At 44.7% G+C, this 16,331-nt stretch overlaps 1 protein-coding gene across 2 annotated transcripts in view; it reads right to left on the minus strand.

Moving 5' to 3' along the window:
- Pappa2 (pappalysin 2) overlaps window positions 1–15,014 on the minus strand; it is a 230,508-nt gene extending 215,494 nt beyond the window's left edge. For both annotated transcript variants that reach the window (XM_034513437.2, XM_076941441.1), the window contains exon 1: window positions 13,749–15,014. In XM_034513437.2, coding sequence (XP_034369328.1) covers window positions 13,749–14,667 — 919 coding nt within the window. In that variant the 5' untranslated portion in view covers window positions 14,668–15,014. The remainder of the gene's footprint in view (window positions 1–13,748) is intronic.
- Window positions 15,015–16,331: the final 1,317 nt, after the last annotated feature.

Genomic DNA, 16,331 nt, shown 5'->3' on the forward strand with positions numbered 1-16,331 from the left:
TCTCGTGGGGACCATCTCCTCAGCATCTTTCCAGCAAAAATGTCAGCCTCTCTTTACAGAACATTTTTCCTTTAGTCATGGTTTTACCAGAGGCATAGATGATGATAGAAGCCAGGAGGGGGGATTTCCCTGGCTCCCCACAGGCCACCCAGGCATAAGGCAGTGGGAGTCCACCAGGCACTGGGAGGAGAAGGCTGCTTTGAAATTGCCTAAGAGAGCAGGAAAGGAAACAGTGAAATATAAGAACCTAGAGAAGGATGCAGCCTCAGAAAAAGTGGCTCAAATATGATCCTAGAGAAAGCAGTTATCGTGGATCCGGGCGCTCTATCAATACAGGCTAGCTTCTCTTAGGGTTAATCTTGTGACTTAGTGGACACAGGACAGCCCAAGGAGCTGAACTTAAATCATACCCTCTGCCTATACCTAGTATCTGCAGGCTTTAACCAGATCTGAATACATGCGGTTTCGGATTCAGTGACGCTCAAGCAGTAGCTGCAACTGTGCCTTCCAACAGATTTGTAGGTGACACCCAGATGCTGACCTCACTACCCTGTGAGTTGCAGGACCCTGTGGTTGCAAGACCTGGCAGTAGCTGTGCCTGTTATTATCATGTTAGAAATGGAATCCTGGCCTGGCATGTGCTAGATAAGAGCTCTACCACTGAGCGATTTTTGCTTCATCCATTTTTTTTTTCTGATGTTACTAGGGACCAAATATACAGTACACATACTAAGAATACATTGAGCTACACCCTAGTCCCTGAATAGCAAGACTCCAAGTCAGAATAAACTGTTTGAGGATAAGCGCTGATCAATGGTGCATAGGGATGAAAATTTATCTAGAGACTATAATACAACTATGTAAGGAAGAAAGTAATCCACAAAGGCCAGTGAAGCTGCCAGGATAGTCAAATTACAGTTGTAATGTGCCTTGAAGAAGAAAGACCAGAGCCTTGAGAATTTCCAGGGCATCTCTAAGGCATTCCTATTCTATCCCAACACCCTTACATCTCCTCAGCAAGGCCTTGGAGACCCACAAATGACCAAGCATGTCATCCCAACATAGTCAGCTGAAAACTAGAAGGTTGCTTAATATTTTTTTTTCTATACGAAGGATCAGTCTGTGAGATAGAGCAACTGGATCAGGCAAATAATAATTTCATGACCCTGGACATAAGATAGTCCTGCATATCTTAGTTTCCAGACCATAGGATGGAGATAACATAGTAGCAGCTACTTACAGCATAAGAAAGATGAAACACACAAACACATGCAGGATAATTAAGAATGATCGACACCCATTAACCTTAAACAGTAGGTGGCCATATTTGTTGCTAAGGTCATCATCTTAGCACATAGAGGTCCATCTCTTCAAAAACCTTACAAGCTCCTTGACAGCTGGCAACCCTACCTTGTAGTTCCCTTGATTCTTACTGTATCAAGGCTAACATCTTGCCCATGGTAGAAGTAAGTCATTACTAGTTTGGATCCACAGGAGGTTTTTAGCAGAGTTGTCAAAGGCACCCTCCCAACTGAAAACAATGTCACAGTGGGTCAATGTCACAGAACAACTGTGTTTTCCCTAATGAAAAAAAAATTACTTAATCTTCCTCCTTCTACAATTCAATCCACAGGGGGAACAGCTACTAAGCAGCATCAAAGCTCCCAGGCCTTGGTGACCTATGCTGATTGATCCTGTAGCTATAGAGTTCCCTCAAGAGTTAGCCAGTGGCCTGAGGGTGACTGCCTGGGGTGTGCACAATAAGCCTCTGTAGTTTGACAGGGCTGAAGTACCCTGCTGTTTCTTATCAGAAGTTGAAAGCTATCCTTGCCCTGCTTTTCCATCAACTGTTATCTTCTCACCTGCTTTTCCATCAACTGTTATCTTCTCACCTTAACAAAAACCAGAAAGCCAGCAGGACAACAGAATATAAATCCCCAAGTGTAGAAGGCAAGAGATGGAAACTCTAAGGGAGCCAGACTCATACACACAAGGGAGAGCCTATAATAGGGCAAATGTTCATCTTGACTTGATACCCTCCAGAGCCCTCAGAGAGACACAGACACACAACGGCACCCTTACCAACAGACAGACATTGCCCCTTCTCCAACCTTCGTCCACCTCCACCAAGATCTCCCTGAGAACTCTCTTTCTAATGCCTGTGAAGCACAGATACTCCAATTTCCTACCGTTCAATTCCTCCATGGAATAAATGACTTTGAGAAGCCTCTCAGAAGCTTGTTTAGCATTTCCTTTTAGTAGGGTCAATTCGCAGAATCAATACTATCCTAGGAAGTATTTAAATAGTTCATACATATTCAGTGTTCCTGCAATGCTCAGAAGTCCTGAGTTTAAAGCAAGCTTGGAGGTTCACATGGATGTTCACACTGAAAATAACCTACCATTTCTTCCTCTGACAAGAAACTTTACAGAGTAGGTTTTCTTAAAGCCATACATTGCACTGCTCTTGTGGCGGAAATCATTTGCCCATTGGCTACTAGAGTTGTTCCCATTACACATGCTGCCTGTGCTCACTTAATAATACCTAAATGTCCATGATTCCACCATGCAGGCACAAGTCGCCTAAGAGCCCTCTGCTTTCCCAGAAGAAAACACTGGGACACAGGCCACATAAGGCCCACATACATGAAGGCTATGCCAGTCAGACTTGACTAATGGCTTCTTCAGCTGTATGACCATGACAGAGAGCTATGTTCTCAAACTGAACTCAGGTTGAGTCTGCAGAGCCCTGTGTTCAAAGAGCATTCCCTTAGTTCTAACCTCTGGGTAAACCCCTCCTGAAGCTAGTCTGGCTACTTGGTCTCTGCAAAGAAAAGATATGTGATCTACTGAATGGATAGTTAGGGTTAAATAAAGACTAAAAAAAAAATTTTTTTTTAATTCCACCTTAATGAAAATCTTTATAAAATCTTTTCTTCTACTTTCCAATGAGAAATTTAAATTAAACAAAAGATGCCAGAAAGAGCTGAAATAAAGCCAAATTAGAAGCTAAGAAACTTGGGAGTATATCCCCAGACTGCCCCCATTTGACTCTAAAAAAAATCATCTGTCTTTTCCTATGTGTGTGTCAGTAGAGTGCTGCTTACACTGCCAATGTCTGGAATCTTGGTCTCTCTCGCTGGTTCTCCCAGCTGGTTCTCACAATCCTTACATACACTATAGCCCTAGAAAGTGGAGAGAATTGGGTTATTCCACATGTTAATGATAGGTATTTACTACTTGTTTTTGCTTTCAGTCTGATCTTGCAATTGTGTCCTTCTATTGCCTAAAAGGCAGACTAAGCAAATTGTTAGTTTGGTAAGGTTGCCGGTTACCTAGGATTCAGGTGACTATGGTTTCACTACAGATAACTCCATGAATGGTCCTCCATGGATGTTCAGGCAACAAGTGTTCAGGCTTGAGGAGGCTTTAGGTTGCTGTAAGGTTACATGGTTATAAAGATCCTGAGGAAGAGAAGCCTATGGCAGGATGGCAGACTCAGAGAGCATAGTTGGCAGAGTTCTGTGCACCGCCAATGAGGAAAATAACCACCAGCATTGATCAAGGCATTCTTTTGAGGCAGGAGCACTCAGACTCAAACTTCAGCTCTGTTCACAGCAAACCTGCTTGAGACCTTGGTTCTGGCTAGGATAGCTGCATATCCCCAGCTCTGAGTGCTCTAGCTATGTGCCCCCAGGCAATGTGGTATTTCTTTCTGAGCTCTCCGCTCTTCATTTTCCTCTTCAAGTTATCCCAAGGAACACTTGAGTGGAAATGCCTAAACTGACTGCTGCAGTGCGTGACACAAAGTCAGCTTTATGGAAGTTGCCAAGGAAACCTCGCTTTGAAAATCTCTTACAAGCAATTGAGCCCACACTTGCACACTTTACATTTCTGTTTATTTGACTTCCATGATTTCCCCATGCTTCTGCTATCACTCACTTTAGATTACTGGTGCTTTTACATTATGTCCTGAGTCTTGGATCTCTGTTAACACAAAATAAAATTCATTCATTCATTCATTCATTTGTTCAACATATGAACAATAAAATAAAATAAATAAAATCTGAGTTTGTGTTTACCCTGACAGCATCCTTCCATAGCATCTTATTGCGCATGCCTTCACCTCTCTCCTCTCATCAATAACTGTAATACCAAAATGTGTTTTTCTACCCAACTGGAATGAAATAGACTCCCCTAAATTAGTCTGTGACTCCTACAACCACTGAGTCCCAAATCCCCATTTCCGATCTGGTGGGTTTCTTGGTACCGATGTGCCATCTGACATTATGCTTCCCTTTTGCCCCACCCCCATCCCGATTCTGCACCTGCCAGTCCTGACTCATTGCTATAGAGCTGTTCACTCCCATGAGGAAGATTATAATTGTAGGCATTGTGTTTTTTGTGTACCACGTAAAGTTTATCCTTGTGCTATTCAAATGCCTATTTCTCTGCCCTCATATCTTATTTCAGTACAGACACGGTAATGCTTATGTCAAGATACTCCTGTCTCAAGAGTGTGTAAATAATGTTCACCATTTATTCTCCTCCTTGTCAGTAAATGCTGATCACCCAATGGCTGGGCAGAAGAGAGAATAGGGCAGGACTTCCACCAGGCAGGGGATGTGGCATGGGGATGGGGGTGGGGGAAAAGAGAAAGACAGACAGACAGAGACAGGAGAGAGAGAGAGAGAGAGAGAGAGAGAGAGAGATTGAACCTTCAGGAGGAAGGAGTTCACAGAGTTTAGCTGGAAAACGGACGGCCCTAAATGCCAGTATTATGAGGATCGAGATAGACTGCCCAGGTATTGAAGTGAAACTTTAAAATATATCTCGGTCTCTCTGTTGGGGAAGTAGCTAGGATAAAGAAATGCAGTGCCATATTAATGTATAGTATAGATTTAACCTAAAATTAGCCTTTGCATACAATAATCTACAAAAAGCCTCTCACCTGACCGAGCATCTTGTAGGCGCAGCTCTTATTCTCTAGAATGGGTCATAGTATCTGGTACTGTGCCTAATAGACGCTCAATAAATGTTGAACAAATGAATGAATGAATGAATGAATGAATGAGCATGTGTAATACCAAACTACTTTCATAATCTGCTTCTAATGTACAGGAAGTTCTTTAATGAAAGAGAGAAAGCATAAAATTAGTGGCTAAGAAGTGGAAGGTCTGTCTGAGCAGTGTTAAAGCTCTTTGATTTCACCTCAGATCACCTGCCTGGACTTCAAATCTAGACACGAGCCACAGCAACTGGCCTTGCTCTTCCAACTAGTTGTCATGGCAATGCTTCAACTTCAAAATGCGCTGAGGCTTTGCTCGCAGTTGCTATATGGAATGTTTGAGAAGAACCGCTTCACCCCATCACTCACTTCTGAGTCATAGAGAAAACTGTTCATGTTTGCTCTGAATTTTATTTCCTAACTATTTTCTTTCCTTCTTGTTTTTTTTTTAAAATAGGATTGTTTTAAAGCAGGTAGTAAACATGGGAAGTGAAGAATGTTGTTATTTTGAGGGACACATACTTGGCAAAGAAATATGCTCTCTGGAAGGTACAGGGAGAGGGTGTGTGTGAGGTGAACAAAAACAGACTTGACAAGGCCCCAGAGTAACCTAGCTCCATGGCCTCAAGGGCCGAACCATGAGATTTATGTACTTATTTGTGACATCAGGAACGCAAGCTCCTGAACATGCAGGGTGCATGGGCTCAGGATCCAAACGAAGGTGCTGCTACCCACTTCTCCTCCTCCTCCTCCTCCTCCTCCTCCTCCTCCTCCTCCTCCTCCTCCTCCTCCTCCTCTTCTTCCCCTTCCCTTCCCCTCCCCTCCCTCCTCCTCCTCCTCCTCCTCCTCCTCCTCCTCCTCCTCCTCCTCCTCCTTCTTCTTCTTCTTCTTCTTCTTCTTCTTTTTCTTCTTCTTATTCATAAATGCCAAATAAGGTGTTTATTTGGCCTCTGCAAGGCCTGAACTAAAACAGGAAAGAGATGGAGCCAGACCTCTTGGCATGCACATTCTGAATGAATCAGATGGCCAGCCCCAGAGGAACAGAGGAACAAGGAAAGGTGCATACGGAAGGAAGCAGAGGGTGAGGATGATGAAGTGTTGCTGGTTACAGGCAAACAGTTGGATTGGCCTGTCTGCCAGAAAAGATTCCTTCTTCACAGCTCTATCTCTGTCATTCCTAGCAACCTGTGTTTCATGCTAGAACTGACATCTAAAGGTCTCTGGGGTTTTCATCTAATCATTGAGGACTGAGAGAGATCATACCTCACAGAGGACTGAGACCCTACCATGCCACCTGAATTCAGAAGGTTCGCTCACCATGTTGTCTGTCTGAGACCAAACAGAGCCTACAAGAGCCCTTTACCTCAACAAGATTAGGGGACAAAGAAAGAAAAGGCAATAGCATGTGTCAGGCTCTAAGGCAGAAGTGTGGTGAGTTGGATGATCACCCTATCGCTCTCAGAAGAAATCCATCTCACTCCAACACCACACTAGGTGACTAGATGATTCCAGAGTCTCAGGTCTAAAGCTTCAAGTCAAGTGCTGAGCCTTGACCAGACTGGGCTCAGGCGTCCAGATAGCACAAAACCCAGGGACTATTGTGGTATTGTAAGGGAGCCACATGAACTATATCTTTCTGCTTCCTCTCTTTTGTGAGACTTCACAAAATCTAATGTCCTGTGATTCCTAAGTGGCTTAGCGTTCCCCCAGAAACCTGTTGCTTAGAGCTTACCAGGTAGAGCACAATAGAGAACGATGGAGTTTGCAGATCATATGAAATGATGAAACAAAGCCAGGAGAACCATAGATGAAGCATGGCCTTCAGGAAGAACACTCTACACCAAAGCTCTGCAAACAATTACAGTGGAGCAAAGCCCAGCATGACACTTGCTTTGATAAAGTTTTATTGGAACACAGCCTACCAATGTGGTCGTGCATCAGCCGTGGCAACGTGCACATAGGAACAGCAGAGTTTAGGAGTTGCATCATAAACTCTATATGGCCTACAAAGCCTGAACCGTTTAGCATCTGTTCTTTTTCAGAAAAAGAATCTGTCACACAGTGTCCTGTGCTGATAAATCTGGAATCTCATAAGTGTGTAAGAGTTCACATACAGCGGCGGCAGCAGCAGCATCATTATCTAAGCTAAGAAGCTTGTTAGACATGCAGTCTTAGGCTTCCCCAGAAAAACAAAATACAAAGCCGCATTTGGGTAACGGAGTGGTACAAGAACAGATGCCAAAAGAGGGTTAAATAGGCAAAGATTTTGTTCAATGAAAGAAACTCTGAGCAAAAATATGGAAAGAGCTAGAAAAGGGCTGGGAAAGCTATCACCCCATGATATTAAACTGGCCCTGGGAGAAAGAGAAAAGAAAGAAGCAGTCAAAGCATATTCTGGAAGACCTTTGATAGTACCTGAGCCAGAACCAACCATGTTAGGCCTCCCTTTATCTTTGCCACTTCAGGGAGAGGTGGTCTCCATCCAAACATAGTCCTTGTCGATGTCAGTGACAATGTCAATAGCATCCATAGTCAATGAAGCCCCTGTGTTGAACTCTGCAAAACACACCCTCTTCACCTCTGCTTGAAGGTGTACCTCAGCTGACCTCTGTGCACACTGAAGCACAAGAAGGGATGCTCTACAGTGGCTCTTGGCACACTTTGCCTTTCAGTGATGAAGGGCCAGGCGCATACATATTTTAGGCTTCTCAGGCTGTACAGTCTCTGTCACAACCACTAAACTCTGCCGTTCACCATGGAAGCAGCCACAGAGAACACATAATCAAATGAGTGTGGTGCACGGGATCAAACTTCATTTACAAAAGCAGCTTCAGCTTTGGGGATGATGTGGCGCGTGGGCCATAACATGCCAGCCCTTGCTCTAGAGTTGTGAGAGTAAATTTCCTTAAGGTAATTCCAACTTTTGCTCACGTGAGACACATAAGAGAAGGAGTGCTCCTATGAAAGGCAGGTGGGCAGTCTTGTGATCAGCAGTTTCCCTCCCATGCTCTTCGGACACGCTTCAGGCAGCAATAGCATAGCTTCAAAGACATTGCCCAGGATCCCCACAAAAGCCTCCAGTTCCAGAAAGTTCTCCTCACCCCATTGGGAATCCAACAGTCTCAATTTCAAGTTTATTCTACAAACATAATGTTTAGAATTATATGATTCTAATGTTATCATGGGAATTTGGGGGTGACAACTATGGGTTGGAGGGGCATATAACTTCTAGGGGATGTTAGGTTGATAGAAATAAAGGCAAGAAGCATATGAAGTCCATAAAAGCATACAAGAAAGTCTATAGAAGGTCTATAGAAGACAAGGAGAAGTCTATAGAAGACTAGAAAAGATCCATAGAAAGTCTATAGAAAGAGAGGGGGGGAAGGGAGAGCGGAGCTCACCCCCCCACACACACACGTGGACCATCAGGGAGCCTCTAAGGAAGAGAGTACCACAGTGGCTGTTGAAATGTGACCATGATCAGTAAGATTTAACTCTCAGACCAGATAACATTCACATCGCTTCTCTGTTGAGCCATCAAGCCTCAAACTCCATCACAGAGAAGCTTTGCTACAACCACCAGACATGTGTTTCCTTCACACACACAATCCATGCATCTTCCCGTCACCTGAAACAGCAGGGCCACTCCCAGGAGACAACCATGGGACCTCAGATAAACAGCTCTGTGCCAGCTGGGTCAGTACAGCATTGTTGAATATTTGAGTCCTGATTCAGGAAGGGGGATGTGGAGAGGAACAGGGTGATTCCTCAGGGTCTGATAAGGACAAACACTCTGATTTGAGCATCACTGAGTGTAGGGAAGCAAAGGACAGGACAGAGAGCCCTGCCTTTAGGGAAAGATACTGATGCAGCTCTTTGCCTGAGTAAGCCCATGAGATAAAGGCAGCCACAGCGAGGTCTCTTTACATGTAGGCCATTGTGTATTCTGCAAAACTCTTGTGATCCCTGTGGTCAGAACTCTTTGCCCTGAAGCCTCATTCCACAGATGTCACTCACAGAAAAGCTAGCAATAGACTCTGAACAGTGCCCCGATGGCAGCAGACGTGGGCTACCAGAAAATCTAGGTAATGATGTACATTTTTCTATGAAGTCAGCACAGATTTCAAGGATATCAACAGGGCTTACAGCTCAGAAGAATAAAATAGAAGTTTTAGCACCATTGCCCAACTGATTTGAAATGAAAAGAACAGATGAAAAGAAGAAATAAGAAGAACAGATGAAACATTTTAATGTAATAAATGGATCCTATGGGCTTTTTCGTCTACAGTTTTTATCTTGAGACCATATTGTAGAAAAAAAAAATAACTACTTAGAGCCAGTCCCATTTTATAAGTTATCAGAGTAAATTGCTAAGGAATTGAAGTTAATATCTCTGTGAAGGAAAAGTTAGATTTAAATTAGAAATTAATTTAGTTTGGATATCTCCTGATAAATACCTTTCATGTCACTGTTAAGTAAATAAGCCACATGGGCCAAATTTTGTGATGGGCACTTTATCTACCTGATTCTCTAGGACCGCTCCTTATTTGTCTTTTGTTTGGGAATTTTTTTTTTTTTTACTTTATTTCAAATAGAATCTCATATATATATATATATATATATATATATATATATATATTTAATTTTCAGTTTGATAAAAACGTAACTCAGGAAAAAAAAAAAGCTAAATTGATTGCTAGAGACAGTTGTCCCAGTATATGTCAGAGAAAGATTTGATTCCACATCTGTCTGCCCCCAGACTCTACACTAGGACATGTAAGGCATGGGCACTCAGAGGACCCAAACTTGCCTTCATGTCAAGGACAGTTTCTCAGACACCTTTGCTTTCCCCTCCATGATTTACCGCGTGCACGTTGCAGGGCAAGGGACTCAATAAATATTTGTTGGATGAAAAATTCTGAACTTGGGATCCAACCTACCATGGATTTAATGACTCAGTGTCCTGCAGCGCAGGGCTGCAGGTGGTTACTCAGCTGGGCGACGTCAGGGAACATTTGAAATTAATTACGGGTGCAGAGGAACCTGTTAAAATGTTCTCTTTTGTGTATGTCGGGGTTGGAGGGGAGGAACGGAAGTTGAAGTGGCAGGAAAGGCTCAGATGGTCTCAGGGTTATGCAATGGACCTTAAAGAGTCCACATCAGAACAGGACAGAGGTTGGCTTATTTAAACACTAAAATTCTAATGGCCCAACCTAATGGGCTCCTGACCTCAAGCTACTCCTAGCTCGCCACATAAACTCAGAGTGCCAGATCTTTGACTGGCTACCTTTGTGAAGAACCCCACCAGGGAGCAGTCCTCTCCCTGCCTCCACTGGTCTGCTCCAACTCTGGGGAAACAGGCAACTTAAAGTGTGGTCTATCTTTTAGAAAGCCCAGAGGATGAGCAAAAGAGTCCCCCCACACCTGAAGCTTGTGTACCCTGCATTGCCCTCAATCCTCAATAAAAGCATTCTTGCAACTCATTCTGGAGTCTGACTTGTTTCAGAAGAATGCAGGAACTTAGAGTGCAGGGAGAGAGTAATTCTAGCTGATTTTGTTTTCTTCAGTGCTTGCTAGAGCTACAAGTTAGTCACAACTCTAATTTAAAAAAAAAAAAAAAAAAAAAAAAAAAAAAAAAAAAAAAAAAAAAACCACGCTTTAGCTATCCAGACAGGACTTTCAAAAAAAGAAAAAGACATATGAAGTGGACCCTGAGGGATGCCTACCAACAACATTTTGGGAGAAGGTGATTAAATTACAGCCCAGAGGGACAGGACAACCCTCAAGGAAACTAGAGACATTCCCAACTCTGTGGCTTCCTCGTCTCCTGTGCACGAGACAACACTGCCACCTAGTGTCCAATATTAAAACTATTCCCTACGTTCCCATAGCTGTGGGTATGGGCTTCTTCTGCCGCGACTGGTATTGACTAAATTGTTTGAGGTCTCTGCTACCCCAAGCATGGTAGGTAGAGGACTTGAAAGCTGATTAGAGTTAAGTAGGCGGAGCCTGAGGTTTGAAATCTATTGGCAGACTGAGAGCCAAGTCTTGGCCCACCCTCAGAGGAGCAACAGAAGTACAGCTTTGGGCTTGTGTGTAACTCCCAGCAACTTGACTCCACCTTGTCACTCTGTGTAACTCAAGTTCCACCATACGAGGAACAGATGCACACCATCTTGAGGGCCCATGCCAGCAGAAGAAAGGAAGATGGATTGTTGAGAGCTGTAAAGTTGTGTGAAGAGAGTCAAGTCACTCAAAGCAGAGGCTCACATTACCAGCGACTTGATTTTCGTACCCTCATGATCCTTAGCCATGTTATTCACAGGGGAAATAGTAGCAGCACAGACAATGGGTAGACATGGATTCTAAATCCTAAACAGTCTATTTTCTGAGCCCCCAAAATTGAGGCCTTGCTATCCATCCCTGCTATCCATCCCTGCTATCCATCCCTGCTATCCATCCCTGCCTCCCACGGACATTTCTCCTCCCTTGATAATTTGGGCTGAGCACAAGTCTGAAGAAAGATAGAGAATAGAAGGGGGAGGGGGAGAGGCTTGGTTGTCATCTGCTCTCCACCTCTTACAAGCAGACCTAAAGGGAAAGTCCCAGAACACCACAGGAGCCACTTGGGTTTGAAGGGAAAGAAACCTTAGAAGGTAAATTGCTGAAAACGATTTCCTGCCCAATTTTACTTGCTCCGAGAGGAGAGGAGGGTTCGATGGGCACAGGAAGATCTGAATGTGTGCTGTGTCAGTATGGAGACAGTGGCTGGTAACAGACAGGCAAGACAGGGAGGCACATGGGTATGAGGATAAGCATGCCAGAGGTGAATCAAAGAATGGGGAACTGTAATCCAGCCATGCCATAGCTCTTTTTGAAGGAGGTGAGACAGAAGGACTGGAGAGGTAAAAGACAGAGGTCAGGTGCTATGTTCCTGTTTTCTAGGATTGGACTTTAATAACCCCAAGCAATAGCCTCCCACATATATTCCTTTTGGATTCTTCTCTCAGGCTTCACAGCCAGAGAACTGATCTCGGGTCTTTATGTTGCTACTGCAGGAGGAAGCATAGGCAGATCCGTGTGGGTCTCAAGCTAGACTTCGAGCTTGCAGGCTCCCTGGCAGATGGGCACTAGGAAGCCAGACTAGGCAGCACGAAGATGTCATCTGGGGGAAACTGTGAAGCTGCCAACTCCGATCAGATAATCATCTCATTATTTCTTCCATTTTGGCCCCAGAATAAGGATTTCCTTCTTGTCTTTCTCTGCCCCCACCTAGCTTACAGCCTGGCCCCTTCTCTCACCCCCTCTCCCACCCAAAACTAAAATAAAGCAAAGCCACATGACTGGACAGTGCTCAGTGTCTGGGAATCCCAGATTCCAAAGGAGAAATTGCAGCCAAAGAGTGGGAGACACAGTGTCCACAAGGATGTTCCAGAGACACCCCACTGAAAGAGGCTCCTTCCCTCCATCGCTTTGCCTACTCTGCAATTTATTTGAAGGCACTCAGAAACCTGAGTGGTTTTTTGTTGTCATTGTTTTGGTTTGGTTTGGGTTTGGGGGCTTTTGTTGTTGCTGTTGTTGTTGGCTGGTTGGTTTGTTGGTTTATTTATTTGTTTGGTTAGTTTGTTTCTGTTTCTGTTTGTTTGTTGAGGAGATATCAAATGATTCATGAACCCCTGAATTGTTCTCCCTGCCCCCAGCCTGTCTCTGACATACCCCTCATTGCCTCAGTTTCTCCACCAATGTAATGGAACTGACTAACAGGAAAGGGTGTGTGGCTAATCCAGATTGGTGCCATTATTTTTTTTTTCTGATAAGTGTTTGATTGTTTTTTAGTTAGTGCATAAAGTAACTTGGTCTCCTTGTGACATTCTTCTGCATATTTGTCCCCACTCTCTTTGGGGGGAGTGTCTAAAAGAATAAGGAGACACCAAGTGATAAAATAGCCTTTCCTCACCTCTGCCTGAAATCAACCTCTCCAGAGAAGAAAAGAAAAGCAACGGCTCCAAACCCAGCTCTTTGTCATTCTAGGTGTCTCTGTTAATCAAAATAAACACAGGTAACAAGCCCGAATAAACGCCTCTGACTAACATTACAGAGTTAGCTGTGTTAAACAGCTTTCATATTTAGGTCTTTGTAACATTTAGCCAGGGCTAGAAGTCAGGATGCTGGCCTGCAAGTGTCCACCTTTTCCAGCAGATCTGAGGTCAAGAGAAAGGGATCTGGGGTACAGAACAGGTGTTACCTTTCTTCCTAGTTCCCGGGTGGCAGCCTGTTCCCTTGCTGTTTGGACCTATTTAGGCATAATTCACTGCTACCATCCTTGGATTGTTGTCTGCTTTCCAGAGGTGCCTGGGTATCCCATGCTAGACTATGAGACATAGTGTGACCCGCCCGCCCCCCCCCCACCTTGACAAAAAAATCCAAGTCTGTTCCCTTTAAAAAGGGAAAAGGTCTAAACAAAGGTCTCCTAAAGTACAAGCACAATGTATAGAACTCGGAGAAATCGATCATGATAATGATGTCTTGGGTAGGAGTCATCTTCCGTTTGATGGTGCCTATGTTACTTCTGCACTGATAAATAACCCCCACACCTACAAAGCCCCTCTGACCAAGCTTTCCTAGCTTTTCTGCTTTAGCCTGTTCCCCCTTTCTGTTCTCTATGTGTACCCACAACAGAAATGAAGCCGGCCACATCCCCGGGGACCCAAGCAAACCCAGGAGTAGGGTAGGACATTACCTGCAATGATGGCTGGGTTGCTCTGTCCTCCCTCTGGTCTCACCCAGGCTTCCACTGTGAACGCCTCCCGGGGAATCTCAGCCAGCACTTCTGGACGCAGCAACAGCCGCTCCCTCTTCCCAGAGAAATACAGTACAGGCAATCCTCCTTGGGGGTTAAAGGTCTCTACTCCCCGGGCAGAGGCCCCTCCACCATTTTGGATGGTGCCCTCCAATAGACTGTCACTATCTCCGTGCTTAAGGGGGTCTTTAGGCCAAAGCTGGAAATCTCGAGGGGTGTTCTGGGGGTCTCTGGTCATATCTTCTGCCTGCCTCTTCTGCACTTGGCGAGGAAGCCTAGACTTGGACTGGCCCTTCCTCTGGGTCTCTGCTGTGGGTCCCTTCTGGTATGCAAAGGTGGCAATGGTGGAGACAGCAGTTTCTGAGCTTCCCCGAGTTGCAGGCTCACCTAGAGCCTCCTTAGATCCTCCCTTGCCAAGATAAGTGTCATCATCTCTCAGCAGCTGCGATTGCCCAATAGGACCATCCCCTACCCACGGGGCAGCTGGCTGCTCAGACTCTCTCCTCGCTCCTGCTGGGTTTTCAGTCAGGTCTCGGGGAACACCACTCAGAGCCTGTCTCTCTGTGCTTCGCTGACTCCATTCTGCATACTGGGTTTGCTGCGATCCCACAGGATAGGACCTTAGGTAGTTTTCGAGGCGGCTTGGGTAGATCCCAAAGAGATGACGCTGTGGAGCAGTTCTGGGTCTTCGAACCTTATACCCCAGCCAACAGCGTTCCCCTTCCAACAGCACCTGGTTCAGGTGTTCCTTCTGGGCCAGGAATTTCTTGCGTGTCCAGCCTAGCTCTGAGTTGGTGGTACCGAATGCCCACCCAGCCAGGACCACCAGGCTTATTCTCAGGACCTTCCAACACATCATATCTCCCTCAGCTTGCTCCTTAGAACCCGAAGTCAGCTTCTGGGTACCACACAAGAATGAGGAAGAGAAGAAGGAAAGACAACCAGCGATGGATTTGAAGTCACCAGGGCATCTGTTTGATTCACAAGCCAAACTTTCTCAAGTGGCCCCAGAAGACTGCCTCTTCTGGCTACCTGTCCTGTGGATTCAGCCAGCCCCAGTGGCTTCTGTAACTTTTGGCTTCTCTCACCTTCTTCCTTGACCTCTCTTACTTGATTTCTGTTCTTCAGAATGAAGTTAAGTGTTCTTACTTTGAATCTCCTCCCAGAGACCTCAGGTTTCCCTTTCTTCCTTCAGTAACTCCTCTCCTCACTGATAAGAGAAGAGAATATATGATGTAAGCCAAATTCTCTCAGATACACACCACCCCAGCTGGTCATTCAAAATAACCTTATTCTCTAATGATCTCTTCTGTATCTTCTTCCTTTCCCTAGGAGTTAGAGTCTCTTTTTGGAGCCCATCACCCACAATATGCTCAACTTAAAGTAAACTGCAAGGAAAAAAAAAAAAACCAACTTTTAGGCTGAGACTTAATTTGATGCTTATTATCCAAAAAAAAAAAAAAAAAAAAAAAGCAAAAATAATCTGGGGGCATAAAGATCCAAGATGGTACTTAACTTTCTCTCCATAGATGTCCTCAGCCAGGTGTCCATGCAGCTTCCAGCCTGCCTGGGTAGGTGAGCACTCCTGCAGCGTGGCACTCAGGGTTGTTGACTATTGAAGAGAGTGTTTTAATTCCTGTCCAACTTGTTGGTATGCTGCAAGTCTCTGTGAAGTTCTCTGGCTGCCAGGCTGCTGGTCTCCTGATCAAATGAGTCTGGGAGCCCTTGGTTTCACCTTCGGAAAGACTGGTGGGTCCCTAAAGATGGACGAAAAGACCAATATGAACTGCATATACATCAAGAGACCTGTTCCCTCTGATCTCTCCTGCTCCCCCGCCCCCTCTGCCTATAATTATCTCCTTGGGTTTTTCTTTTATTTAAAGACAATGATGATGTCAAAGCTAATAAGTTTGGTACATCACTACATCACTCCACCTACTCCCTGTCCCCTCCTTTCCTCTGAGCACCCCTTCCCCCCACATTTCTGAGGCACAAGGGACAGATGCTCCTCTTGGTTTCCCCCAGTAAACATCACAGGCTTTCTCTCTCTGCAGCCGCAGCCTACACAATCAATATAAAACAATCAATACTGTTTTTGGAGCATGCCTTTCTGTGTGTAGCCTCTCTTTCTCTCTCTCTCTCCCTCTCTCCCTCTCTCTCTCTCTCTCTCTCTCTCTCTCTCTCTCTCTCTCACACACACACACACACACACACACACACACTTTGAATGGACCTGGTCAATAAACACTAGCTAGCCTTTCAGAGACCATTCACATCTCTTCCTTTTGATATATCACAAGCCTGTTATTTTTTTTTTATTTTACTCTATCATTTCAGATTTAAAAGGACAATAATAAATTCGCTTCCTCTTGGGCAGTGGAGGAAAGGAGAAATCAATTACCTTGCCGCGAGAAGCACTAACTGGAAACACCGTGTGCTCCTAGCATACAGACATCCTTTCTCTCTCAGAAGTTTCTCAGTCTAAAGTTAGTAAAAGTCACCATATGCCGAGTGAACAAACAA

This window comes from Arvicanthis niloticus, chromosome 10 (assembly GCF_011762505.2).
Source record: "Arvicanthis niloticus isolate mArvNil1 chromosome 10, mArvNil1.pat.X, whole genome shotgun sequence".
In the NCBI taxonomy this organism is placed as follows: Eukaryota; Metazoa; Chordata; class Mammalia; order Rodentia; family Muridae; genus Arvicanthis; species Arvicanthis niloticus.